The 27,359-nt window shown below is 56.1% G+C and overlaps 2 protein-coding genes across 9 annotated transcripts in view; both read left to right on the forward strand.

The window, feature by feature from the left end:
* ULK2 (unc-51 like autophagy activating kinase 2) overlaps positions 1–2,414 on the forward strand; it is a 71,539-nt gene extending 69,125 nt beyond the window's left edge. For 3 of the 6 annotated variants that reach the window (XM_031467534.2, XM_064495328.1, XM_064495329.1), the window contains one exon: positions 185–2,414. In XM_031467534.2, coding sequence (XP_031323394.2) covers positions 185–243 — 59 coding nt within the window. In that variant the 3' untranslated portion in view covers positions 244–2,414. The remainder of the gene's footprint in view (positions 1–184) is intronic. The other 3 variants (XM_031467535.2, XM_031467536.2, XM_064495330.1) reach the window with 3 other exon arrangements.
* ALDH3A1 (aldehyde dehydrogenase 3 family member A1) lies at positions 1,817–26,955 on the forward strand. Of its 3 annotated transcripts, XM_064495331.1 has the most exons (15): positions 1,817–1,952; positions 2,647–6,945; positions 7,054–7,214; positions 7,334–9,280; positions 18,338–18,542; positions 20,867–21,030; positions 22,404–22,635; positions 23,091–23,176; positions 23,391–23,599; positions 24,318–24,435; positions 24,928–25,069; positions 25,652–25,818; positions 26,067–26,166; positions 26,557–26,687; positions 26,767–26,955. In XM_064495331.1, the coding sequence occupies exons 4-15, from the start codon at positions 8,471–8,473 to the stop codon at positions 26,779–26,781; spliced, it is 2,379 nt and encodes a 792-aa protein (XP_064351401.1). In that variant the 5' UTR covers positions 1,817–1,952; positions 2,647–6,945; positions 7,054–7,214; positions 7,334–8,470; the 3' UTR covers positions 26,782–26,955. The 3 variants fall into 3 exon arrangements, with proteins under 3 accessions (XP_064351401.1, XP_064351402.1, XP_031323402.2); XM_064495332.1 differs by lacking the exons at positions 1,817–1,952; positions 2,647–6,945; positions 7,054–7,214; positions 7,334–9,280 and adding an exon at positions 11,521–12,206; XM_031467542.2 differs by lacking the exons at positions 1,817–1,952; positions 2,647–6,945; positions 7,054–7,214; positions 7,334–9,280 and having other exon boundaries at positions 18,432–20,416.
* Positions 26,956–27,359: the final 404 nt, after the last annotated feature.

Here is a 27,359-nt window from a genome sequence, read left to right on the forward strand (position 1 = left end):
CACTGCGCAACCCTAAGCTAGAAATCAGATCTAAACAATCACCGAGTGGAAAGGAGAAACAGTATTCAGAACTATTAACTTCGGGGTGAGGATGTCAGTAGAGAGTGATTTTTTTTCATTAGTTCTTCTTTGCTTGGTTTGGAAACTATAAATGATTTGTATTATGAATTTATGTTACTTCCAGATAAATCCAGTATTGAGAGAAGATTGTCGGCACTCTGCTACAGCACCTCGACCATATGACCAGCAGCAGGCCTGCCCCCTGGACCAGTGGTGGGGTGTGCAGTGGTGCGTGGGGGGCACAGCTCGGGTCCCGTTGCCCCGACCCCAGGAAGCTGTAGGTGACTACCAAAGAGCAAGCAGTGATTTCAAAAAGGAAAAGCAGTCCTCAAACTACTTACTTGTAGGAAGTCTGCCTTAGCGGAGCAGTCACCCCTCCCCTTTTTCTTTGTAGAAGCAGAAGCAAGAGTATCCACTTGGCTCGCAGCCTGAACTTGGTAAATAAACGTACCTTACTTAGCACTAGTTGTCAGCACAGCTGTTCTTAAGGATGATTGAGAGGGAGCCAGAGAGTGGCCCTTCACACGCTCACCAGAGCAGAGTGTGAAGTTCCGCGTGCTCACTAGGGCACAGAAGTAAGAACTGCATCGCGTCCAGGCAGTTTGATGCTCGGGGTGAGTCTCTGAATCTGAGCACGTGTCCATAAATGGCTTGGGAAGAAATAGCCTAAGAAATGGAAGATGGTTCTTGGAAGAAATTGTGAAATCCTCAATTTGATCTAATATGGACTCATATTAATAATCTTCCAAATCTTTCATATTGCACTAATTTATTAAAACAACTATGTATTGGATTTTGCAGTTTAAAACTAACTGAGGCACAATGGACTTGTTTGAAATATTTTACTTGATTATACATACGTACCCTTTCCAGAATTTTCATGTAATCTCTTTTGGACTTTCAAGTGGTAAAAACATGTTCATGTGAACCTTTGCATTTTTTTAACCTATTCATCTACACCTACAGGTTTTCTCAGTGGTATTTTGAGTTGCTGGCTTTTGCTTTTGTTTGCGTTTTTACTGTGCATGCAGAACGAGCAGATGCCCGTGACGTCCAGCTCGTTAAAGGAGAGGTGTGTTTGGGCAGAATTAGAACAAGTATCAATCAAGAGACGCTTAAGAATTTTAGTAGGCCAAAACAGAATCGGTGATCTAAAGGCTTGTTAGTGATGTGGAGTTTTACATGAAGTTGGTGGAAAATGAGGTTTGTTTTCTCTTAGGAAAACGGGCCGCTCTCTCCAGCCTAATGTGTGTTTTCATGTTAATCCCGGCAGTTCACTGAAGAGCTGGTCGTGAGAACACGGGCAGCGAGCGTCCCTCCAGGAATGGCTCCTCCTTTGTGTGTTACTTGGTTTCTCTTACTTACCTGCTTGAATACTTGAATAAGCCATTCTCTAGTTTAACCCTCCTAGATAGTATAACCTGGTCTCTGGCCAGCCACACAGAGGCGCTGGCATTCATCTAATTTAGTGTACTGGTGAAAACAAGAACATGGCTTTCCTTTACTTTGACAAAGTAATGTAATTTTTACCTTATTTATCTGTATGAAATCTCAGCAGTTAATCTGAACATTTATTTATATGATGTTTGTATGTTTAGGTCTTTAATACAGTGTTTCTACCTCTTATTTGTAACCGCATGCATTACTCCTGAAACTAGGTAAAACTCACTGAATTGTTGTGTAAGAGCCTTTTTGTTATTGCCTGTACAGATGTATATTAAGGTAAATAAAACTGACCACGTGTTTCTAGGGTGAAGCTGGGTCCGTGTGGCTTGTCGGGCCAGGTCCGTCCTCAGTGCGCTGGGCGGCTTGAGTGCGAGTCTCCATTGCCCGGCTGCAGGATTCAGGTCCTCTGTGACTGCCGTGCCGGCTGCGTGGACATGGACTGCGTGGTGAGGACCCCCACCCTCCCTGTGGGCCGATGGGCACTGCTACTCGTGATACCGTGTTTAGTGTGGTTTTTCTCGAGTGTAATCGGCAAGTTCACGTGTGCTCGCTCAGTTACCACCCGTGGTATGCCTGTCAGTCCTGCTGGGAATGGGGTACTTCCCAGCCCCTTCTCCCCTCTCCTGCCTGTCGTTTAAACACAGGAGAAGCAGGTTCAGAGCGAGGAAATGCTTGGTCTGAAGTCAGAACCTGGGGAAGTAGTCAGGCCTGCCCTCCAATCTCCAAGGGAATCCCTCCTCTTGTTCAGGGTGGTCTGTGTGAAACTGTCAAGTCTGAACAGCAGAGAACAACAGACTGCAAATCATGAGTAATGGAATAATGGTTCTGATTATACTTCCATTATCAAGGCCAGTTGTTTTGAGAGATTTTGCCTTGATTATAGCAATAATAAACAAATGCTTTCTGTTTCCACGAGTACTTTTTACTTTTGTATCATCTAGTTCATAAAGTAGAAATGGACCAGTCCACATACTCATGGGCTGACACCTGTATTCAGGCCATAACCTGGGAAGCTACTGACCACACAGATGCACACAGAGTAGTGATCCTCGAATTTGCTGAGTGGCTGTTTCTGTCGTGCGGGTTTCCTTTAAATGCGCCTGTGCTGGACCCGATGGCTCCCCGACTCCCTCTCCTCAGGAGGAAGAACCGGACCAGCCATGGTTCCGCCCTCCTGGGGTCCATGAGGGGAGCCCGCGTCACCTGCGTCCCCACACGTAGTGAGGGGGGGAGTTGAACTGGACGCAGTGGATGTGAAGTCACTGACTCAGCTCCAGAACCCTTGAGGTGAGGGCAGCGAGCTGAGCACAGGGCTCCCAGCAGCTCCCGTAAGCACCTCACACTCCCGCTGGACCAGAGCGAGGCTGTGTTGTTCCAGGAGGACTGCCTGCTGCCCGCGCAGCTCACATCTCCCCTCCACTGACGGGTGCAGCTTGGATGCGTCAATGCCCGCCTCTGCAGGCCGGGCATGGCCACCTCTGTCCTGGAACCCGCGTCTCCAGCTGTGGAGGCTCCTGGGACCAAGTCTCCTCATTTTTCTGGTGAGAACGCTCTCCTTGGGAGATGGGCCAAGACAGTGTTGTCCTCACCTGAGTCGGAGGGAAACCACGTCAGAAGCGATCCATGTGGAGAAGTCAGCCCCTGAGGTCTCAGCTTTCGTGGAGGAGGCCCAGCCAAGGGTCAAGGTGCAGTCAGTGCCCAGACCATTCTGGAGACTGCCAGCAGCTCAGCCTCCCGCAGAGCAGTGTGCCCAGCTCTGGGTTCCCCTTTCACAGGAGCCTCAGCGCAGTTCTGATCGTGCCATGAAGGTTTTTGTCATCGTTTAGCGTGTTCCCACTGTTACGTTCACCAGTTTGCTGTATTATTTAGATTCCACATACACGTGGGATCATACAGTACTTGCCTTTCTCCCTGTCTGGCTTATTTCACTAAGCATGATACCCTCCAGGTCGATCCCTATTGTTGCAAATGACAAATTTTCATTCTTTTTTATGGTTGAGTAGTATTCCATTGTATAAATAACACCGTAACTTCTTTATCCAGTCCTCTGTCGATGCACATTTAGGTTGCTTCCACATCTTGGCTATTGTAAATAGTGCTGTGAACATTGGGGTGCATGTGTCTTTTCAAGTTGAGTGTTTGGTTTTTTTTCAGATATAGACACCCAAGAGTGGGATTGCTGGGTAATATGGTGGTTCTATTTTTAGTTTTTTGAGAAACCTCCACGCTGTTTTCCATAGTAGTTGCACCAATATACATTCCCACCAACAGTGTACAAGGGTTCCCTTTTCTCCACACCCTCGCTGATGTTTGTTATTTGTGGTCTTTTTGATGATGGCCATTCTGACAGGTGTGAGGTGATAGCTCAGTGTGGTTTTAATGCATTTCTCTGATGATTAGTAATGTTGAGGACCTTTTCACGTGCCTGGTTGGCCATCTGCGTTTCCTCTTTGGAAAAATGTTTATTCAGGTCTTCTGCCCATTTTTCAGGTTGTATTCTTTTTATTATTATTATTGAATTATAGTCAGTTTACAATGTTGTGTCAATTTTCAGTGTTGAGCGCAATTTTTCAGTTATACATGAACATACGTATATTCATTGTCACATTCTTTTTCACCATAAGCTACCACAAGATCTTGTATATATTTCCCTGTGCTACACAGTATAATCTTGTTTATCTGTTCTGCATATGCTTGTCAGTGTCTGTGAATTTCAAACTCCCAGTTTGTCCCCATCCTCCTCCCCCCTGGCAACCACAAGTTTGTATTCTATGAGTCTGTTTCTGTTTTATATTTATGTTCATTTCTCTTTGTCTTGTCTTTTTTTTTTTTTTTTTCTTTTTTTTTTAGATTACACGTATGAGTGATCTCATATGGTATTTTACTTTCTCTTTCTGGCTTACTTCACTTAGAATGACCTTCTCTAGGGACATCCATGTTGCTGCAGATGGCGTTATGTTGTTGTTTTTCATGGCTGAATAGCATTCTGTTGTATAGGTATAGCACATCTGGCCAGGTCATTTTCTGATGTTGAGTTGTGTGAGCTGTTTACATTGTTGGATATTAATCTCCTATTGATCGTATCATTTGCAGATGTTTCCTTCCAGTAAGTAGCTTGTCTTGATTTTGTTGGTGGTTTCTTTTGCCATGCAAAAACTTTTTAAGTTTTAAGTTTAGTTAGGTTCCATTTGTTTATTTTTGTTTTAATTTCCTTTACTTTAGAAATTAGAACAGTTTTAAACTAGAATAACTTTCAAGTATATATGGAAATACAGAAGACCCCAAATAGCCAAAATAACCGTGAGGAGGAACAGCTGGGGGAGCCACGCTCCCTGACTTCAAACTATACCACAAAGCTACAGGCATCAGAACAGTGTGGTGCTGGCACAAAACCAGACACAGACCAGTGGGACAGGGTAGACAGCCCAGAAGTAAACCCACACACGGGTCAGTTAACATACAGCAAAGGAGGCAAGAATAATCAATGGGGAAAAGACAGTCTCTTCATAAGTGGTGCTGGGAAAACCAGACAGCTACTTGTAAAAGACTGAGATTAGAGCGTTCTCTAACACCATATGCAAAAATAAACTCAAAATGGGTTAAAGGCCTAAATGTAAGACCAGATGCTATAAAACTCCTAGGGGGAAGGCTCTCCTAGGCATTCTCTTTGAATGACCCCCGGGAGTGGGACTGAGCCCAGGGGCTTCCTCTCACCCTCCTGCGCAAGGCCATCCGGCCTTTGAGGGCTTGCCCACGTCACGAGGGGCCAGCTGAGCGCTTGGTCGTGGAAGGCTGTTCTCCACCTCTCCGGGCACAGCGGTACATCCTGGGACACCTTCCTCCCCGGACCACTCCAGTCTGTCCGTGTCTGGCCCTGAGCTGGTCAGAGGTGGTAAGCGGGACGCAGGGCACTAGGTGTGAGGCTGTTCTAAGCCCCGGGCGGTGTGCGTCCTCAGTGCCCGCGGCGTGCAGCTCCGTGCTGTTTTGTTTAGTCTGGGGCAAGGCCTGGGTCTCGGGCTCACCGGAACCACGTCTGCTGTGGCTGGACACCTTCTGAGTGGACCCAGCGCCCTCCCTGTCGGCCCCTGGGCACCTGCTTACAGATGAGCTTTCTCTTTAGGCCAATCTGGCCCTTTTAACTAAAGGTTGGTATCAACCTCATATTTATTGTTTTGTTTGATCCTCATACCAACCCTTATTTGCCTAATTTCACAGATGGAAAAAGCAGAGAAAGGCCAAGAGAAAGACTAGGGCTGGTACTGGATGGCCAGGCCGCTAGGCTGTGGGCCTGGGCCCGGGGCCTGACTTCTCTCACACACGTGTTCCTGGAGCCCCACCCTGCTCACCCCGCTCCTCTGACCCCCTTCCGCTGATGCACAGGAAGGGGCAGAGAGGGCAATTCTGTGCCACTTGGTGTCCGGGTGTCTCCTACTGGACCCGCCTGCCCAGCAGAGGCAGCGAGTTCCCAGACACGGGTGAGGTTAGCAGCTCTGCCACCCTTGGGACAGGAGCCGGGGCCTAAGAGCAGTAGGTTCAGAAATCACCTTAGAACTCCCAGGGGAGGGGCCCGGGGGGCACGCCAGGAAGTGGGCACTTTGCACCTTCCCGGTTGGTTTGTGTTCACGTGCGCCGGTGAGATTGCCCTGCGGGGAGCTGCCTGTTCCTGGCTGGGAGGGCCCCCCCCTCCCCGCCAGGTTTGCCAGGGGCCGTGAGCTCATGTAATTAAGTGATCTGTAAGGAAGTATTTTAGGTATTGGAAAAACTCTAAAAAGCGAACCAGCTAGGAAAGGCATTGGCAGTACATAACAACAGATGAAGGGAGTCAGGGTGGGGGAATGCCAGGAGGAAGTATGCAAGTTCCCTTACCTCCTGGCAGCCTGCCGCCCCCAAGCCCTTCTCCAGTCCAGACGGAGCCTTGTGTGGGCAGCAGCATCCGTAAGCCGCTGGCTGAGAACAGAGAGGTGGGCTGAGCCCGGGTGGTGCGAGGGGGCCTGGGGCTGGGGGCTGCCGGCTCCCAGGCAGTCAGAGCCACGGTCTTTCTGCCCTTCTCTTGTCGTGTCTGGTTTTTGGAGACAAGACCCCTCCTTTCCACTGAGGATGTGCTGGTTGGATGAGCGACCCTGAGCACACATCAGCATTTATTAACTGGCCAGCGAAGGAGCCGGCAGTGAGACAAACACATGTCAGTTCAGAAGGGGTATGAAAACTGGGGACATTTGGGAAACAGATGCTCATTACATAAGCGGCCTGTTTACGGGTGAGGATGTCCGCTTCCGTTCACGGGGTCATGGAAGCATCATCTGCTCCTCTGTCACGTGTCAGAGAGGAAATCGGACGGGACAGTCCACGACACCAGGTGCTGACCGTCTCCGTGCAGGACCTTTGGGCAGGAAGTGCAGTGAACACGTCCCAGTACAACCGCAGTCACCCACAGTAAAAGTTGAGTTTCGTGTAACTTTTTTGTGTCACAAAATACTCTTTTTTTTTTATTTTTTATTTTACTTTTTCTGCTTACTTAAAGATGTGAGAACCACTCTTATTCTGTAGGCCATGGACCGGACCGGGCCCATGGGGAGGATGAGCCTCAGATGAGCTGCAACGTGGCCGGCATCCAGGTGCACATGGTAGCAGAGCCTTGGCCGCTGGGGGCGCGCTCCTCGCCGTCCGTGATGCCGTGGATGTGAACCGGTGTCAGCGGGCCTCACCAGGTGACAGTTCTGCTTCTAAATATCTCGTTAAACTGTTAATAAGCATGCAGTGGTGCAGAGTGCACCTTTCTCGCTCTGGAGCTTTCGGGGGAACACTTGTTTCTCTGGTTCTTTGACAGACAAGTTTCTCCACTTCTTCCTCGTGCTGAGTGCATGGCCTTGGGCGGGTCACCTCTCCTTCCTGGGCCTCCATGATCTTCATCCATGAAAGAGGTCTGAGTCCAGCTCCCCAGAAGCTTGGCTCCGTCCAGAGGGAAGCAGGGAGGTGGGTCCTGCAACCCCTTCCTCCAGGGAAACTGCCCTAAAGATCTCCCAAGCCCTTCTGGGGCTGGTGAGATGGGCCTTTCCCTTGGGAAGGGTGGGGATGGGGCTGCCCCCAGGAGACACAGAGGGGCCCCTGGGGGAAAGGCTGCTCTAGAATCTCCCTATTATCTGCCCCTGGGGGCTTCATGCTCTGGTGTTGAGGACGCCCTGGAGGGGCTTTTATAGGAGAAAAGGGAAGACCACCAGCCAGCCAGAGTTAGAAGGTAAACCCCTGAGCTGATCTACGATTGGATTTAGGGGTAACTGCCTGGAGCGTCGGGAAGGGGATCTCGTGTGGGACGGTTTCAGGAAGGAGTCTCCTTCCCTGTGAGATGTTTCCTAGACCAGAGGCTGATGTGTCAATTTCAAGTAACTGTCTCATGTTTGGCTTCAAATTTGGTCTTTTCTCCTACCTTGTTCACTATTCAAGACTGTTAAGCACCTGCAGGAACATGGTTACTGTGCTGACCCCTGGGGATACAGCAGTGAGGGGAAGAGGCGTGGCCCTGCCCTCTTGGGGTGTACACTGCTGACAAGATTGTGATAAACACACTTCAAGTGTGATCAGTGCTGCAGAAGAGATGAACAATGTTATTGCTGTGGGGGGTGGTGTGACAGGGGTGACAGGGCCAAAGTCAGGAAAAGATGCGTGGACATCGACCAGGTTAAGAAAGAAGGGGAGAGTATTCTAAGAGTGGGACTAGCATGTGCAAAGGCCCCGTGGCAGGAACACGCAGCAGTGGAGGCAACAAAGATGTGACAGTCATTCTCTTTTCCAACAGTTTGCTTTTTGTAGCCCATTAGCCAGTTTCTGAAGTTACTGTGTTTATACTTTTACTCATTATTCTACTCACCTCACTAAATGTCATCTCTCTCAAACCAGGGATCTCACTGTCTTGTTAATTTTGTCCCTAGCTCCTAGGACAGTGCCTGGCAGAGTGGGTCCTCAACAAATGTGGCAAATGATGATGATGGTGGAGGTGGTGGTGATGGTACTGGCAATGGCGATGGTGGTGGTGGTGATGAGGATGTTGGTGATGATAATGATGGAGGTGATGGTGGTGGTGGTTATGATACTGGCAACAGTGATGGTGACGGTGATGATATTGGTGGTGGTGGTGAGGATGGTGATGATATTGGTGATGGTGGTAAGGATGATGGTGATGATATTGGTGGTGGTGGTGGTGACAGTGGTGGTGGTGGTGAGGACGATGGTGATACTGATAATGGTGGTGGTGGTGGTGAGGAGGATGTTGGTGATGATAATGATGGAGGTGATGGTGGTGGTGGTTATGATACTGGCGACTGTGATGGTGGTGACGGTGATGATATTGGTGGTGGTGGTGAGGATGGTGATGGTGGTGGTGGTGATGATACTGATGGTGGTGGTGGTGAGGATGATGGTGGTGGTGGTGATAATGGTGATGGTGGTGGTGAGGAGAATGTTGGTGATAATGACGGAGGTGATGGTGGTGGTTATGATACTGGCGAAGGTGATGGTGGTGACGGTGATGATATTGGTGATGGTAGTGGTGATATTGGTGATGGTGGTGGTGGTGGTGGTGGTGAGGACGATGGTGATGATATTGGTGGTGGTGGTGAGGATGATGGTAGTGGTGGTGGTGACGGTGATATTGTCTGTGTCTCAGGTGGACATATATTGTGCACATCTCTTGTGCTGTCATACTTCCAAGAATCTCATATGTGTGAACTCGCAGCCACCTATGAGGAGACTAAAGCAGCTTTCTGATTTCTCACAGGAGGTAAGTGCCTACAACAGGATTCTACCTCGGGCAGGCTTGCCCCCAGCCCGTGCCCTTACCCACCACCGCAAGATACAGATACACCTCTTGGGGTGGGGGTCGGGGAAGCGTGGCAATGATCTGTGTCAAAACCCTGTGGACACAGGTGGGAGGAATCCTTGCTGCCATTTCTACAGCCTACCACAAGTGGAAAGGACTCAGGCTTATGTAAGCAGAGTGGAATTCATAAAATGACTATTTGTGAAAAAAGAATTCGGGGAGGCCTGGGAACAAAGTCAGATTAGGCCACAGAACTGATGCAGGAGGGACATCCCTGCTCTGCTGTAACCGTGCGTCCCCTGCTGCTCTGGGGGTTTGATGCTCTGGGGACCACTCCTGTGTCAGAGGAGACCCTGCGGCCCCCTTGCTCCTGCTGGGTCACATGCAAAACCCCATTGGCAAGAGGGGCAGAGTCTTGAGCCTGTGGTGGGTCATTGCCTTTGTGTGGAGGGGAGAGGCTGGGGTAAGGGTTTGCACAGACGGCGTGGGAAGTTGGATCTGAGGCCCTTTGGGGCAGAGGCGTGTGGACAGCCTAGGGAGGGGGCACACAGTGTTGTAGTTCCCATCCGTGGCCACCAGAGGGGGCACTGAACAAACCAAGTGAACGGATGACTTGTCCAAGGGTCACCCAGCCTCTGTGCAGAGGCCCCTGGTGCTTAGACCAGGAGCCGCAACCAGCCTGCCCCAGTGGCAACGCTGGAGGCTGTTGTGGGCCTACAGGCTGACTTCACTATGCCCGGCTTGCAGCAGCCCCACCACTGACCTCCAGGCTGGCCCTCAGGTGGTCCTGCAAAAGCTGGCGTCCGGGTGGAGCGGTCACCAGCTCAGCACCCATCCCCCTTGGGACGCCCCTTCCCCATCTCCCTGGCTGCCTGGAATCACACTCCCCAGCCCAGTCCCTGCACAGGAGTCTCTATCTCGGGCTCTGCTCTTTTGGGACCTGAGGCCAAGACTGTGCTTTGAACTACCCCTCTTCCTGGAGATGGAGGGCCAGGCACCCACCCCAGCAGGACTCGTGCATGGCGGAACTTCCATGTGCATCTTCTAACCGGGGGCATTCTGGATGGTGTCTGACACCCGAAAACCCCAACAGCCAAGAGTTTGTATCTGGACGGCTGCTCTCAAATACTTTGTAGTGTCTGCAAAGGATGCGCAGGAGTGTCTGGGGTGGAGAGGTGGGCTGGGGTCCTGGCAGGGTAGGTGTCAGAGGCCGAAGGGCAGGGGGAGGAGCACAGCCGTCTGCCCAAGAGATGGGGACCCCAGGGATCGAGAGGTTGTGGGGCTCCCCCAAATCCACAACCCGGGAGAAACAGGACCATCCCTTGGACCCTGGCCTGCCTCCGCTTTTCCATCCTGGGGGCTGGTGGTCAGCAGGGTGTTGGGGAGGAGGGGACGAGCAAGGCAGGGAGGCTGAGAGCCTGTCCTGTCCCCACTGGGTCCTGCAGCTGCTGGGATGGGCAGGGCGGCGGGGGGGCAGGGGTTGCTGTCATAACCTCAGACAACTAAGCCGAGGGTTACCTGGCCTGGTATTTTCCTAACTGCCTGAAATTGATTGTCAATTCATGATCAGAGTGATCAGGACTGTCATGGGACCCACCCGGGGAGAGCGACCTCACAGGTCAGAGGGGAGAGAAGGGTGGGTTTTGGCAGGGACGAGGCCCATTGTCCATTGTGATGAGTAAGTTGTCTGCCTGAAAAGCAGCGAACGTTGGCAAGAATGTGGAGAAATGGGAACCCGCGTGCACTACTGGTGAGGATGTAAGGGGTGTGTCATCTGTGGGAGATTGTGTGGAGGTCCCTCGAAAATGAAACCTCGAGCTGCCCTTTGACCCAGCAGCTCCACTCCTGTGTTTACACCCCAGAGAACTGAAAGCAGGGACTTGCATGTATTTTTAGACCCACGTTCAGAACAGCTCTATTCGCAGTCACCAAACATGGGAGCTGCCCAGTGTCCGTCCGCAGACGAATGGATAAGCAGAATGTGGTCTGTCCATCCAATGGAATATTATTCAGAATTAGGAAGGAAGGCAGTTCTGACACGTGATAAAACATGGATGAACCTGGCCGACGTGGGTGCTGAGTGAAATAAGCTGGTCACAGGGACAAAGACGTGGGGGTCCCCTCGCATGAGGTCCCTGGAGTCAGATCTGTAGAACAGAGGGTGGGAGGGTGGGGGCCAGGGGTGGAGGGAGGGCGGGGAGCAAGTGTTTAATGGGTGTGAAGCTCGTAGAAGAGTTCTGCGGGTGGGAAGTACTTGGTGCCGCTGGACACGCAGATGGACACGCACACAGGCACGGCGGGTGCGCAGCAGATGCCTGTTGGCCAGTGTCGATCCCTTGGCTGCAGCCCCACGGGGCCCCCCTCCGGCCCGCACTCTGCCCGGAGCCCTCAGTGCCCAGCACCCTCTGCTGCTGGGCCCCCCTTCTCCTCTCTCAACGTCCCAGGAACCCACGGAGCCCGGAGGAGCTCCCCTCCCCGTAGAAGACCTTCCCCTTTTCACATTTTTTGTGTCTGTGGCTGAAACCTTCACAAATGCAAATAAGCAAGAAGAAAACAAGCCCCCGGAACCCCAGGGGTCATAGTAAGGGTTTGGTGCTTCCTGTCCAGGCTGCTTCCCATGCAAGCAAAACCTTTTACAGAAGCAGAACGACAGAAAATACTCTGTTTTAAAACCTGCTTTTCTTGGGTATGAACACGCTCAGAACATCTTCACACACACGGTTAAAGGATCCGAAGCTCTTTGGCGAGTGGCTGCGCCTCCGTTCATCTGCATTTAACCGGCGCTGACTTGTCGGGCCTGGGGGCTGCTCCAGTTCCGGGCTTGTCGCCAGTGATGCCCAGTGAGGCTGCTGGCACTTCGGGTCATTGCCTTCCTCGGTTCCAGCAGGTAAACTTCTCCACTGAAGCCGCTCTCCCAGCACCTCTCTCCCACCTTGTTCGCACCCTTGGCTTCCGTGACTCAGTCTGCTTTCCCCTCCGTGGCTCTCGGGCTGCACTCAGCCTCGCCCCGCAGGGCAGCCCACGTCCGCACCGACGCCGGGGCTCCGAGCCAGCAAACTCTCCACATCCACCAGACGCTTAGCTTGGACGTCCCGCAGACACCTCGAAATCTACATCTTTCTTCTTTAGAGCAGCAAAAATATTCTGGGTGATATTATGACGGTGGGTCTGTGTCATTTTCCATGTGTCCAAACCCACAGAACATGCAACACCGGGAGCGACCCCCATGTAAACTCTGGACTCTGGATGATGATGACGGGTCCATTTGGGTTCATCGGTTGTAACGAGCATACCACCTGGTGGCGATGTTGATGGTGGGGAAGGCTGTGCGGGGGCAGGTGCGCAGGAGGTGCACAGGAAACCCCTGTGCCTTCGCCCCAATTTTGCTGTGCCTGGAAGTGCTCTAAGATAGTCCTAATTTTTTTTTAAATGGAGTCTTTCAGGCATACAAAGGTGTATAAAGATACTTAGCAAGCACCTGTGTTCCCTCCACCCAGCTTTAGAAATTAACTACATTGAACCATGCATCTCTCCCCTGACCTAACCCCCTCCTGCCCCCAAAGGTTACTGCTGTCCTGATTTCACTCTGACATGCTCCATGCGTGTCTTCCAGCAAGTCCAGCCTTGCACACTTAGAGCGGAGCTGGTTTGCACCTGGATGAGTGCTGGGGCCACTTCCTCTGATCCCCCTGCATGTCTCGTCTTGGGTTTCTGTAACGGGCAGGCCTCCACCCTGTTCCCCGCCAGCCTCTGCCTTCCCCGCGGGGTGGGAAGTCCGTGGGGGCGGGGGCCGTCTCTGCCCCTTTCCCACCGCGTCTAGGGCACCTGCGCCCGGGGGCGGGGGCGGGATGAGCAGTAGATGTCCATGCATTTGCCACTTCACTGGGTCCCTGTGGATGGGATTAAAATGTTTTTGTTGTGGTAAAGTACGCATAACATGAAATTCACCGTCTTAGCCATTTTAAGTGGATGGTTCAGTGACATTAAGCTCTTTTCACATTGTTGTGCAAACATCCCCACCATCCAGAACTCTTCCATCTTCCCAAACTGCGATTCTGTCCCCATCAAACCCTCACTCCCCATACGCCCCGTCCCCAGCCCCTGGAACCACCATCCCGCCTTCTGTGTCTATGAATGTGCCGACTCCAGGGACCTCCAGTAAGTGGGCCAGAACCACGTCCTCCAGGTTCAACCATGTTGTACCTGTGTCAGGATTTCCTCTCTCTTCAGGGCTGGGTGACCTCCCGCTGTGTCATCTGTGCAGGTGGTTCTGAACACCCAGTATCCCAGCATCCCCAGGATGGATACAGTGTGTGCGCCCGTCTGGAGTCGCCTGTGGGGCTCGCCAAGGCTCCCGTGGCGGGAAGTGCCCCCTCGGGCTCTGCACTTCCTTTGTGCGCTCACTCAGGGCCCTTCGCCCCCATGGAGACCTCGATCAAGGGTGAGGGCACCAGAACTGGCCCCCCGTGTTTCTCCTCCAGCATCTCCCCACCGTGTCAACAGGAAACGAGAAATTGCAGCATTTGTAAAAGTCGAGGGAGTCGTGAGCCTCAGGGAGGTACTGTGGCCTTTTTCCTAACTCCCTCAAAAGGTGGAGCTCCCACCTCTCCAAGCCGGCCACAGGGAGCTCAGAGAGAGCCACTGGTAGAGGTCGGGGCACCTGCTAGGCAGGGGACTGGTTGAGCCACCCTCCGTGTTGTCTGAGCAGACTGAGCCAGAAAGAGCCAGAGAGCTATGTCTGGGCTGAGGCGGGCGCCCGGGCTGGGGGCCCTGTGAGCCCACAGAGGTGGGGGACCACCAGGTACATAAAGAGACTCTGCCTTGTCCCTTCTGCCAGCCCCAGGGGTTCGGGGACATGGTGGGGTGGGGAGTGAGACCCACCCCCTCCTGGGGACTCCAGGCCAGAGCTGAGCCCAGCAGAGGAGCCTGCAGCGGCAGCAAAGCGTTAACTGGTCCAGACTGAGCTTGGGGTCCCGGGAGCTGACCAGGGAGGGGTGTTTGAGAGGACAGAAAAGAGGGGTTTAAGGAGGCGCAGCTGGAGGCAGGGATTGAAAACAAATTTAAAAAGCCATTTTGTATTCATACCTCCCTGGGTCCAAATGCTTGTCCAGAGTTAAAAGCACAGAACTCTCCAAGGAGAGAGGAAAGGGCAGAGGGTGGAGATGCTGTGGAAGGACTGGGGGCAGCGGAGGGGAGGAGGGGGGAGGACGGGGTGGGGTTAGGGGAGGGTCCTGGAGCTCCTCCTGGGCCAGCAGAGGGGCAGAGCTGCTTAGGGTGGGAAACTTGGAATGTTGTAGGAATATGTGGAGAGGAGGGGGCCGTCAGGCCATGGAAGGTGGAGAAGAGCTCCCAGGAGGGAGGGGACAGAGACCGTCTGAGAGTAGAGACGGATGTGAGGAGTAAACGCAAAGGAAATGAAGAGACCCCGATGGAATGTTCCAGCCCTTAAGAGTAGAGCAGGCGGCCGCACCGCACGCGATCTGACCTCGCTCTGTGTGGTTTCCAGGAGGTGCCCGTGAAGCAGCAGGATGACCAGGGCGGGAGGTAATCGGGTGCAGACAGCTGCACACGCAACTAAGGCAGGGCCGGCCACGTGAACATCGGGGAAGCCAGCCTTTAGGGCTGAAACAGGCAACGCGAAGGAGACAGGCAAAAACGATAAGATCGGTCGTAAACCTGCATGAGCAAAGAGAAGTGTGGTTAAATACACGAAGTGGAGGTGCTGGCCTGTCAGGGGGGCTGGACAGAGACACGCTTACAGTGAGATCTTAACACAAGTCTCGGAGTCGGACCAAGGAAATAAAGAGGAACGGCACAGACGTGTGATCAGTGCCTTTGATTTAACGGGCGGTGATTCTTACAGCTATGGACAGAAAACACCTCACTCCTGCGTCCCTGGAGCTGGTACAGAAATGATCTGACCACAAAGAAAACCTGTGCAATAGTACAGACAACAAGAGGAAGGTGACTTTAACTGCAATCTGACAAAGCTGGCAGTCAAGACACGTGTGGTGAGCGCAGGACCAGCTGCTTGGAGAGGAAGCACTTCTAGGGAACACTTAGATTCGAGGGGACGTCAAGAAGGGGTTAAACTAGAAACAACTGGAGGGGGAGGGTACAGCTCAGTGGCACCCATGAGGTCCTGGGTTCAGTCCCCAGCACCTCCGTTAACAAATAAATAAACCCAATTATCTCCCCCCTCAAAAGAAAAAAAATGTTTTAATAAAAGCAATTGGAGAGCAGCACAAATAAGGCTGCTTCATTCCCAAAGCCCCAGGGACACAGCAAAACCACATTCAGTGGAAAATAAAAGACTCAAAGGCCTTCAGTCTTGAAGTCGGAAGACAAAAATCAGAGGACCTGCTTACTCAGTCCAAGCACCAAGAGAAAGTAGGAAGGTGGAGTCGATGAAAGACAAGAACAGAAATGAAGCAGCCAGAAAACCACGTCCCGGCTTCCGTCAGAGGGTGCGCGTGGCTTGGTCCCTACAAACGCCAGTGGACTGGAGGGCCCGAGCCCACCCTGGCCGGCACTTCCCTTGTGAAGGAGGAACAGGACACGGACGCTCCAGGATGGATTCAGACCGGAGACGTGGCTGCGGAGCCAGGGAGATGGAAGCATTCTGAGGAAGCTGTACTCAACACGATGCCAACGTCTGAAAGCCTGGAGGGACTGGAGGAGATGGAAGGGTGTGGGCCTCCAGGGGGGCCGTGACGGGAGGTGCTGGGTGAGCCCTGGCCCTGCCGCTAACCGGCTCTGTGACCTTAGGCCCATTGCTTAGCCTCTCTGTGCTTCTATCTCCTCATTTATAAAATGGACAATAGTTCCCCCCTCCCAGGCGGTTGTGAGGATTAAATGAACTCACATCCAGACACTGAAATAGTGTCTTGATGGGCTCAGAGTTAATAAAATAGTACAAATCATATAAGGAAATTCGGAGATTAGATGAACCAAGGAGGACTGGGGAGGGCCCTCCTCATCCACATGGAAACGGAAGAGTCCTAGTTGGCTTTACAGAAACTTGCATACAGTGAAAGAAGCCACCGCTCCAGCGCACGGACAAGGGGCAGATGGAGGAAACCGCCAGTGACCCAGCAGCACAGCTCTTACACGGGGACATGGCAGAGCCCAAGCCGCCAGGGGACAGCGCCGGGGCGAGGGTGCCCCGGCCAGCCCGGGGGTCTGGGAAACAGCCGAGAGGTGGCAAAAGCCCAGCCCTGACCGGCTGCGGCCCCGAGGACCACCTCTGCAGGAAGCTGTCAGGTGACACGTACCAGGTCAGAAGAGCAAACGCCCCTGGGAGTCTATTACAAAGACCTAAAGGCACCAGTGAGTTCAAGGAAGCTTCGGGAGCATCAGTCAAAAACCAGAAGCAAGGTGGCTTCCCATGGACCAGGGACAGGATGGCCCCACACACATCACACGTTGTTGATATGAATACTAAACAGCCAGGGGGTGGACAGAGTGGCCCCTGCCCCCCGCTGCCTGGTCAGGGGCACTGTGCCCCCTTCCTGAGCTGCAGCAGAAGGTGCGGGACGGTGCTTGAGGAGACCCTGCTTTGAAAACAGCCACCTCCAACGGGTGTCCATGAAACGTACATGAAGTGTCATGGACATTTCAGCTTTATTGGATATTTTACAAATGCTGGGGAAAACACGTAATGCACACTGGAATTTTACGGGGTGCTGGGGTAGGGGAGAGGCAGGCCGGGTAAGTGTGAAAGACTGGTCTGAAAAACAGGCATCACACTCATGCAAGTTGGCAGAGTTGTCTCTGTGTGCGCATTGTGCGGAAATAAAACACAAGGATCCTTGCCGTTCGAAGGTAAACAGACTCCGTGTGTGATGGGGTGCACACGATGTGTTTGTCAGTAATCGGGGTGCGGCTTCCCACACTACGAGGGGCAGGAGCCCGGGCAGCGGGCCCAGGCCTGCCCTCCGCCTGCCCGGCCGTCTCCCTCCAGCAGGCTGGGGGCTCTGGGCGGGGTTCAGGCCAGGCAGAGGTGCCCAACTCACCGTGACTTGCACTTTGCTGCAGCCCTTCGTTCTGGGAGACCAGCACAGAGGGAAGGTCGGGGTCAGGGGGACGGTCACCTTCGCAGCATCTTTGGGGAAGCTCCCTCTTGCTCCTTCTGCAGACTCCTCCAGGATGCAAGCCTGCAGCCTCTCCGCATCTCTGCAACTCGGAGGACTAGGGGTGGGCGGACCCCCAGTGCGGCTGGTGGGGGAGGGCGCCCAGAGTCCGTGGTGTCACGGGAGGTGTGAGAAGTGGCCAGATACGTTTTCCACACCTGCCTCCATCCCCAGAGTCCTTTTGCGCGAGCATCTCTGGTTCCCTGGGCAATCACGACAGGGAGGTTCCTGGCAGTCAGTACTGATTCGTGGCCCTCTTCTCTGCTGTTCAACACGAGGGAGACTCATGTATCTGTGGGGCCTCGTGTAGAAAGCCCCCGGCCCGCAGTTCCCGAGGCTTGGAGCTCTTGCCTTGATGGGGCCCTGACATGTGTGCACAGGCTGCCCCGGACGTGAGGGGACTGGGCCTTTTTGGGGCACAGAGCTGTGTGCACACTCACTCGCACTGCCCTTATGTAACCAGGGAGGTCAGGAGGAAGCCTCTGGCAAGGGCCCTTTGGAAATTTGGAAGAGTCCACGTGAGGCTGAGTGGATCAGTAGCCCCCACGCCCGGGGCAAACACATGGGCTCCTTCGGAAGGCTGGATCTGAGCCCCACCCAAGCCTCCACAGACACATTCTTGCATTTCAGAAGAGAACAGAAGCAGACAGCCCAAGGCCCGGGCCCCTGAACGGAGGGAAGGGGAGGGCCGAACTGCTACACCCACGGTTGAGTGCTGGTCCCTTCTTGTGACGCAAACTTCCTGGGCAAGGGCTCCCAGGGCCCGGTGGGCGGGGAGAAGGGCCTTAAATGCGTGCCCCCTAGGCTGATGCCCATTCAGGGAGCTCCAGCCGCGAGGAGAGCCTGTGTCAAAGGTAATCCTCTCCCCATTCTTCTTTCCCTGCAGGTGGGACTGTGGAGATGCAGCCTGACTAGAAGCAGGTCCACCTCCGTGGCTGGTCCTCCCATCCCGGGAGGCAAGCATCTTCTCCCGAGACTCCGGGGCTGGGTGCCCAGAGGGTCTGAAGCTCACCTCTGGCAGCTCTGCCACCCCCAGCCCCAGGAGGCGGAGGCCCCGGGGATCCTCGGAGCAGGGGGACCGAGGGGACACGGTGGGTGAGAAGCCCTGATCACTGATTCCCTCATGTGGAGGCAGCAGAGCCCTGTAGCTAAAATCTAGAGTGGCAGACAGAGATAGAAGCAGGTTCAAAACCTGACTTTGCTGCCTGCTAACTGTGAGACCGAAGACAGAGCACTGAATGTCTGTTGGCCTCTCTTTCTGCATCTGTAAAATGGACTGGTAACAGTTCCTTCTTCGTGGGCACCCCTACAGAGCGAGGATTGTGAGGCTCAGAGGGGATGATGGAGGGGGAACCACCCCTGGGGATGTCGGGGGGCACAGGTGTGGCAGGCAGGACGCAGGGATGTGGAGGGGGACTGGTCCTGGGAGAGGAAGTCCAGCTGCTCCTGGGGTGTCAGGTGCGGCGTAAGATGCTCTGCAGCTCTGTTAATCTTTGCAGTGACCGTGAAGTGACACTGTCAGTAACAGTGCCCACAGTGGAGGCTCTGAGCGCTGAGCTGACAGCCAGCCCTCCCGGTCCCTCTCGCACCTGGCTCCTGGCCTCGGTGCCCCAGCCTCGCTTTGCTCACACAGGTGGGGGAGGGGAGCGGCACCTCCTGCGGGGCTGTGTGGCTGGGGTCACTGTCAGCAGTGGGCCGAGAGGTCCCAGAGGGCTCCCTCCCACTTCCCGTCAGACCTCAGGAGGGAGTCGCTGCAGCCCAGGCTTGGGGCGCCCTGGATGCCTGAAGGGCCCCTCCTCTCTGTACAGAACATCATCGATGTGGGGGTGGGCGGGGGTCAGCACCGTGGAGAGGGGAGGCAATGGAAGAGATCAGAGACACCTGCTGGAATTCAGGCAGGATTATCTACACACACACACACACACACACACACACACACACACACACATATATATACACAGGTGTATTAATGGCTGTTTCCATTTTGCAAAAAATTGTGTAAACCACATATATTCTTTGTGCACATATACCATATATTGTATATACCGCATGTACACATATTTACATACATAGTATCTATATGGTATGTTCAATTTTTTCGCAAAATGGAAATAACCTCACTGTGGTTTTTTCCTGACATCAGAGGTTATGCCTTGTCTGAAAGTGTGTGGAAATCTCTGGAGGACAGTGGGGATTTCTGGGGGAGAAGGGAGGAGGGACACTTACTTTTCCTGTGTCCCTCTTGTATCTTTTATATTTTCTACCAAAAGCATGTATAACATATTCAAAAAGTTAACATTTTTTTTTTAAAATGCCAGCTTATTGCAGAGAAGCCAAGCACTCCACACCCACCAACGGTCACCAGGCTGCGGCCACCCCTCAGGTCTCCTGCGCGAGTGGACACACTGAACGCCTAGTGTGTCTCTTGTCCTGTAACCTGTCTTCTTTCTTATCCCTCGTGCCCAGGACACACCTGGCACAGAGAGAACTTGTAAAGGTGCTGAAACACCTGCCCCGTCTCTCTCCCAGCTACTGTACGGTCGGTCGCCCGTCACCGTGCAGCTGACACACTGAGATCGTTCCTGCTGCCGGCCCTTTAAGACGTTCCCAGCACCGCTGTTACACGCAGACTTGATCAACTTTCTTATTCATGAATGTTTAGGAACGCTTTAGCGTCCATAAGCTCTTGCAGGTGGACCTACAACGTCACAGAGAAATACGCTTTAAAGGCTTTTGCTCGATGTGGCCAAAGGCCCTCAGCAGAGCCATCCCACTCTGCCAGGCTGCTTTCTTGTTTGGGTAGCAGGAATCCCCTCTGCACCTGCAGGCGGGAAGCTGAGGCTCTGTGAGTCACCCTGTGTCTCAGTTGTCGCAGGCACACACTGGTTCAAAAACCAAGCCCGGTTCCGTCTGGGAAGCAACCAGTGCTCCGGGGAATGACGGCTTAGCCAGAAAGTCGGCGCAGGTATTCTGACGCCAGCTTTCCTTTATTTGGCATGGGTGTGGAGCGCCACGGGGGCCTGGCGGGTGGCCTGGCTGACTGTGCAGAGAGCCTGCAGTGCTTGCCTGCGAGCATCCCAGCTTTGCAGGTGGAGGTGGGAGGGGCCGCTGAGTGACGCCGGGGCCTGCCCCAGCACGCTGCCAGGAGCCCACCATCAGGGGCTGTAGACATACTTAGGGCGTCTCTTGTCTGCTCGGGGGTGTCCCGGCGGCCGGAGTCCGGACAACAGGGTTAGGGAGCTGAGAAGGCAAAACAATGCCGTTGCTCAATGCTCCTGGAGACATCTTCCTCTTCCTATGAAATCTTCACCGCGGAGAGCACTGAGGATGGGTGCTGCCCGCGGGCCCCCAGGTCCCAGGGGCCGGTGGGCAGCGCGCATCCTCCTCTCCGCTCCAACGAGCTCTCTGTCCCCAGGCACCATGAGCATCAGCGAGGTCGTGCAGCGGGCCAGAGCCGCCTTCAACTCGGGCAAGGCTCGCCCGCTGCAGTTCCGCATCCAGCAGCTGGAGGGGCTGCGGCGCATGATCCGCGAGCGCGAGAAGGACCTCGTGGGCGCGCTGACCGCCGACCTCCACAAGGTGCGGTGCGGTGCGGGCGCGCGGGGCATCTGTTGCGCGCCTGGGGCTCCGCGCCGCGCTCTTTACCTAGAACCCGCTTAGTCCCCCACACACTGCGCACCTCGGGACCCTTCTGTGGAGGGGAAGGCGCAGCCACTGAGCTGGGCGCACTGGCCTCTCCTTGTGCCGCGTGGCGCCCCAGCGCAGAGCCCTCGACCCCTTTCCGCTGTCCGCATCCGCGCTCCTGGGTTCACTCTCTCCTCCGCTCAGCCCCGAGCAGGAGGCCACCGCTTCAGCCATCTCCTGCCAACATGACACCCTGAGCTTCTGGTCCCCCTTCTTCAGCCTCACACAGCTACCAGGTCCTCCACACCAGGGGACAGCCTGGTACTGCTTTGCAGGTTGTCCCCCCTCCCTCCACATCCATCCCTCTCCCAGAGCAAAATGTGACCCTTCCAAATTCTCAGCCCCTTCCCCTCACTGCCCCCAAGTCGCCTGGAACAGTGGCCGCCCTTCTGTCTGGCCTGGGAGAGGAACAGAGGGGCTGGAGCCCACCCCCTACTGTTTCCTGGCCCTTTGCTGTTTTTTTTTGTTTGTTTTTGGTTTTTAAATCTCTCAAGATTTCTCATCTTAAAACAAAACAGAAAGGCAAGAAACCCCACTGTTGACCTCACAACTTTTGTCTTGCTCTTTGCAGCCAAAGTTCACGGAAGAGCTGCTTATTCCATTGTCTGCACCTCTCTCCCTGCACCCCCACCCCGGCTCGCTGGCTTCCTCCCCGCCGCTGCCTGGGCGCTGCTGCCCGCTCCCTCCCACTCCTCGCCGAGGGTCTCCTGCGTTTTCTTCTGACTCTCTTTGGTGGCCTCTTTCCTGTACCCACTTCTTCAGGGTGGTCCTCTTAGGGCTCTGTCCTGGGTTCAAGTCTCATTTTAATCTATAAGCCTTCCCAGACATCCTCTGTTCCCCTCACTCACTAATGACCCTCACATCACTGCCCGGGTCTGAGACCCGCTCCGGCACCTTGAACTCGACATACCCAACCTGCCTGGGCATCCAGCACTGGTAGAAAGGGGCCACTGCAGACCCAGCCCCCAAAGGTTCATCCTCAGCTCTGCCCGCTAAATGCCTTCCCTGGACCAGCCCCCTGGACTAGGGAGACCAAGGTGAACGGCTCTGTCCAGCGTGCCCTCCCGGAGCGCTGACGATCTTTGCAATACAGATCATGCTCCTATTTCACAGATCGGGTGACCAAGGGTTGGAAGCTCATTCAGGGTCACAAAGCTAGGAAGCAGCGAGCCAGGACCCACCGCCAGCCCTGGTGACTCTGCTCGGAGCCCTGGCTGCGCGGCCCTCACCCTGGGGCCAGCGAGTCACAGGGAACCCTCTTGCCCTAGAACGAGTGGAACGCCTACTACGAGGAGATTGTGTACATCCTGGAGGAGATCGACTATGTGATCCAGAAGCTCCCCGAGTGGGCTGCAGACGAGCCCGTGGAGAAGACGCCCCAGACCCAGCAGGATGAGCCCTACATCCACTCGGAGCCCCTGGGCGTGGTTCTTGTCATCGGCGCCTGGAACTACCCCTTCAGCCTCACCATCCAGCCCATGGTGGGCGCCATTGCTGCAGGTACCGCGGGCGCTGTTCCGGGGCAGGGAGCACGAGGGATCACTGTGGGCTGGGGGTCGGGGGCTCAGGCCTGGGAGAAGACAGGGCCTGGGGTCAGGTTTGGTGGGTCTGTCTTTCACAGCAGGCTGCAAGGACCGAAGTGTTTAGCCAGGTGCCTGAGGCCCAGCCGAGTTCACACGTCCACGCAGCCTGCCTGTGTGTCTAGGGCTGGGTCGCTCTCAGCTAAGACGTAGCAGGGCTTCCTTACCAGGCGGGGCAGCTCTGCACTCCCACCAGCCCCGAGCTCCTCCTCCGCCCCGTCTTCTCCCCTCCTCCCCGCCCATCTCAGCAACGGCGGCTCTTCTGTCCACCCCTCCGAGGACACGGGAGATGGAGGGAGGCCCCAGGCTTGGTCACTGGGCGGGCAGAGCACTGGGGTGGCCTCTGGAGGAGCCCTGACCCTGTGTGCTCGGCAGGGAACGCGGTGCTCATCAAGCCCTCGGAGCTGAGTGAGAACACGGCGAGCCTGCTGGCCGCCGTCATCCCGCAGTACCTGGACAAGGTGAGATGCGGTGCAGGGCACAGGGAGAGCTGCCTGGGGCCAGGTGAGAAGCAGTGGATTCTTGCAGCCAGGGGTGAGGGCAGCGGGCTTCTCCTGTCGGTGTGAACGCAGCCCCCGGGCCAGCAGTGGGGGCCCGCTGGGTGGCAGCTGTCCTGGTGGTGGGGAGGAGGGGCCATGGCCCTCTCTGAGCCTCACCTCTGTCCTCGCGTGGAAGGATCTGTACGCGGTCATCTGCGGGGGCGTCCCCGAGACCACAGAGGTGCTCAAGGAGAGGTTCGACCACATCCTGTGCACCGGGAGCACTGCAGTGGGGAAGATCGTCATGGCGGCTGCGGCCAAGCACCTGACCCCCGTCACACTGGGGCTGGGGGGGAAGAACCCCTGCTACGTGGACAAGGACTGTGACCTGGACATTGCCTGCAGGTAAGGGGGCTCAGCCCGTCTGCACCAAGTGGCTGTGCAGGCTGCCTCCCAGCCCGGGAGGACCGGGGTTCACGAGTGACTCAGACATCTCCTGCCCTCGGGGCACCTGCAGTCCTGGGCAGGGACTGGGGAGGGGGGACCACATTCACAAAGGGGCACAGGAGAGGCTTCCTGCAGGGAAACGGTCTAGCCAGGCTCTGTCCACTTTCTTTTCTGCAGGGGTTTTTTTTTGGTGGGGGGGAGTAAGGAAATAAGTTTCATTTCTTTATGTTTTCAACAGAGGGCCTGGGGGTTGAACCCAGGACCTCACGCATGCTAAGCACGCGCTCTGCCGATGAGCAGTACCCTCCCCCGCTTTCTGTCCGCCTTCACATCCCACGTGCGTACGTGGCCGTCTAGGGGGTGAGGACCCCCGAGCACAGTGACACCCGGTGGTGCAGGGCTCAAGGGTGCGAAAAGAAGGGTACGAAGGCCGCCCACCCCCAGACACCCCCTGCCAGCCCCTGCCAGTCAGCGATGCGGTGAGGCCGCGCAGTCCGCAGCCCGTGATTGTGTCCAGGGTCGTGAAGAAACCAGTGGGGCGCTCAGGGGACCCCTGCTCCCGGGGAAAGCACAGCCCCGGTTTCTCCAGCGCCCGGCCCCTTATGCCTTGACCCCGGGCTAACCGAGCGCTTCCCAGGCGTCTCCCGGAGTGCAGCCTAATCTGGGCTCTCCACAGACGTATCGCCTGGGGGAAATTCATGAACAGCGGCCAGAACTGCGTGGGCCCCGACTACATCCTCTGTGACCCCTCCATCCAGAACCAAATCGTGGAGAAGCTCAAAAAGTCCCTGAAAGTAAGTGTTGGCCCCTGGGCTGAATGAGGCTGTAGGGCAGTGATGTGGGTGTGGCCTTCAGAAAATACTGGATTTTTTTTCTGATTGTGAAAGTAATCCACCCTCACTGTCGATAATTGGGAAAAGATTAAAAATTAGAAAGAAGAGAAAAAGCTCCATCCGGAACCCCACCACCTAAAGACGGTCGCAGCTAACTTGCTGTGCCCCCCGTTTGCCCTCTTGTTTGTCCCGTACACGGCGTCTAGACGGCCGTGCGTGTGTTCCTTTCAGACAAGGCTGTCTCGCAGCCTCCATGTGCCCGGAGGTGGTGGGGCGCCCAGACGTGTGGCGGCCCCACGGGTCTCGCTGTCGCTGTGACGCTGTCCACCACTCGGCCGGGCGATGCCCGCGGGCGCCCCAGGGTCGGCAGCTGGGGGTCGCGGGGCCGCCTCGCAGCCTTGGCCGTGACGAGGGGCCCCGTCCATACCTGGAGCCCGTGTCTCTCCTCCGCAGGAGTTCTATGGGGAGGACGCCAAGAAGTCCCGCGACTACGGGAGAATCATTAACTGCCAGCACTTCCAGAGGATCATGGGCTTGATGGAGGGCCAGAAGGTCGCCCACGGAGGCGCCGGGGATGCGGCCACCCGGTACATAGGTGCGTGCGCTGGCCCTCGGGGGCCGCCCGGCTCCCCACGAGCTGGCGGCAGAGTGAGTACGGGGGCTTAACGAGCAGACAGGACCTGTGGTGGCTGTGAAGCCCCTTCACCAGTGGCCTCAGGGTTGGCTCGCGGGCTCCTGGTGGGCGGGGTCTGGGAAGCCCCTCCCCAGCCCGGAAGCCCCTCTCCCCAGCAGGCCCATAGAGGGGCTTCTCCTCCGCCACACCCCTGCAGCATCCGCAGGGGATGAAGCGGCAGAGACCACGGGAGCCCAGGGGTGCCGGGCTGGAGGAGCCCCCAGCCTGGGCTTGAGGGTCAGCAGACGGGGCCCACTTGGCCCCCAGTTTGCCAGGAGGCTGAAGAGCTCCATGCAGCAGGGCTCGGGGACTGGCGGGGCGAGTGCCTGCCCCTGAAGGGTGGACCCTGGGCTCCCCTCATGATCTGCCAAGATGGAGCCCAGGCGAGAGGGCCTTGTGCCTGACCCTGGCTGCGCTGTGAAGGAGCTGGAGGAGAAAGCAGACGCCTGGACGTGCCAGCGGGCGGGGTCTCGGGGCTGGCTGACCTGGTTCTTCCCGCCTCAGCCCCCACCATCCTCATGGATGTGGACCCGCAGTCCCAGGTGATGCAGGAGGAGGTCTTCGGGCCCATAATGCCCATCGTGTGTGTGCGCGGCCTGGAGGAGGCCATCCAGTTCATCAACCAGCGCGAGAAGGCCCTGGCCCTCTACGTGTTCTCCCTGAACGACAAGGTGGGCCCGGCGGCCCCTCCAGGGGCCTGGGGCAAACAGGACTGCACTGGGGTGGGGCCTGCTGCTGTGGCCATTTCCCAAAAAGTCCTTGATTCTCAGGGGGAGCAGGACACCCAGACTGGGGCTCAGGGGAGCAGACGGAGGCCAGGGCTCTGTTGTCCTTGAGGACCCAGGATGCCCCAGGCAGGGTGGGGAGGGGCCGGCCTGTCCTGGGGCTGGAGACTGAGGTGGGCCATGGGCCGTTGCAGGTGATTAAGAAGATGATCGCAGAGACATCCAGTGGTGGGGTGACAGCCAACGACATCATGGTCCACAGCACCGTGCACTCTCTGCCCTACGGGGGCGTGGGTGAGTCTGGGGCTGAGCTCACCACCTACTGCCCCCAGCAGGTGCCCCGACCCCTGGGCCGGGAATTGAGGAGGGGCCAGAGCAGCCTTGGGCCTCAGACTCCCCCACCCTCTCCCGACTGGCACGTCCCTCAGCCACTTGTAACTTCGAGACCCCAGAGGGTTCCCTAAGGTCACCTGGAGCATGGGGCCTGCTTCACGGAGGCCCTGAGAGAGGCCAGAGGGCAGAGGTCACGAGCCATCTAGTGGCAGAGCTGGGACGAAACTTCCTCTGTCCTTCCGGGCATGGCTGCCCCGGCAGACACCCCTGGGATCGGAGAAGGGGTGCAGGGTGTTGCCAGGCAGGTCTGGGGTCTCAGGGACCCCGGGCCTGAGCCGGCTCCTCCCGCAGGGAGCAGTGGCATGGGGTCCTACCGCGGCTGGGAGAGCTTCAAGACCTTCTCCCACCGCCGCTCCTGCCTGGTGAGGCCTCTGCTGAACGAGGAGTCCCTCAAAGCCAGATACCCACCGAGCCCGGCCAAGGTGAGAGGCGGGCTGGGGCTCCTGGGAGCTGCCGGGCCCGCAGGGCAAGGGCCTCACTGCCCCTTGTGTCCCCTCGCAGATGCCCCGTCACTGAAACTCTGCCGTGGCCTTGCCGAACTGCACCCTCGCCCGCACGCCAGCCCTCGAATGGTCACTCCTGGGTCCCCCCTCCTTGCTCTGTGTGCATCAGTGCAGCCCCTGCTCCCATGGCGGGGGCCTCGCCTCCCGGAGCCCCACCCTGAGCTAGACATAGAGACCAATAAAAGCTTCCAAGCAGCAAAGGAATGTGTGTGTCTTCTGCAGCCCTGCACCCCACTCCCCTCCAGTCCTAGCCCACTGTCCCCCCAACCGCGCCCCCTATCAGCGGGCCAGCAGTAAAGATCTCCCCTAAGGCTCACATAGCCTCCAGAGCCCCTAGGCTTGGGGACATCAGCTCCATTCTGGAGGGCGCTTGCGGGAGACTTCACTGTGAGAGCACGGCCAGGCCCCAGGCTGCCGGCCCCCAGGCTGCCGGCCCAGGCGCGCCAGCCCCAGCCTCGGGACCCTCCCCGCCCCCCACCCCCCCTGTGTCGCTGCCCCCAGCCCCACCTGCTCCAGACCTTCACCCCCATGACCGCCCCTCCTCCATCCTCAGTCCCTTCTGTGCTGGACCGGTCCTAGTCTATCTCACAT

Source organism: Camelus dromedarius, chromosome 16, assembly GCF_036321535.1.
Source record: "Camelus dromedarius isolate mCamDro1 chromosome 16, mCamDro1.pat, whole genome shotgun sequence".
Classification (NCBI taxonomy): domain Eukaryota; kingdom Metazoa; phylum Chordata; class Mammalia; order Artiodactyla; family Camelidae; genus Camelus; species Camelus dromedarius.